The sequence below is a fragment of the Penaeus monodon genome, chromosome 21, assembly GCF_015228065.2.
Source record: "Penaeus monodon isolate SGIC_2016 chromosome 21, NSTDA_Pmon_1, whole genome shotgun sequence".
NCBI classification, from domain to species: domain Eukaryota; kingdom Metazoa; phylum Arthropoda; class Malacostraca; order Decapoda; family Penaeidae; genus Penaeus; species Penaeus monodon.
The window spans coordinates 4455341-4455794 of NC_051406.1; the positions used below are offsets into that span (position 1 = coordinate 4455341).

Consider the following 454-nt stretch of genomic DNA (forward strand, 5'->3'; position numbering starts at 1 on the left):
GATCAAGAAATTTTAATATGCTGGCAAGACAGGGACATGGGGAAAGAATGTACAAGCCTCAGTACTGCCTATATAACAGGGCCATCGTCTGCCATTCTATTATCAGTCTGTATATCATATTTTGTGTCGGAGAAGAGTCAGTTTTCGGGAAATTTCAAAGTGCCATAAAATCAATCCCCGTGAAAACGTGTCTTCGTTTGAAACTCGATGAAATTTGCACTTATTATTTAAATGTATGTACATGTGTATCGGAACATGTATGAGATGTAACTCGAAGATAGGAATACATAGAAAGACTTATGCGTTTAGTGTTTTGTCGAAATGTCCCGCCAGGTAAATACTTGTCTTGCCCTCAGGTAGAAGAGAACACTTTGCTGACGAGGCGCAATCAGCACCAGGCCTGGAGAACGTCGCAGGAGAGGCGGCCGCGTCCAGGTGGATGGTGGGCGCTGCA

General features: G+C 43.8%; 1 protein-coding gene across 2 annotated transcripts in view; it reads left to right on the top strand.

Moving 5' to 3' along the window:
- LOC119586133 (facilitated trehalose transporter Tret1-2 homolog) overlaps positions 1–454 on the top strand; it is a 5618-nt gene that overhangs the window by 2328 nt on the left and 2836 nt on the right. The window contains exon 2 of one of the 2 annotated variants that reach the window (XR_005229934.1): positions 357–454. Coding sequence is in view for 1 of the 2 variants with exons in the window: in XM_037934825.1 (XP_037790753.1) it covers positions 361–454 (94 nt within the window). In the remaining variant the exon portion in view is untranslated. The remainder of the gene's footprint in view (positions 1–356) is intronic. The other variant, XM_037934825.1, reaches the window with a different exon arrangement.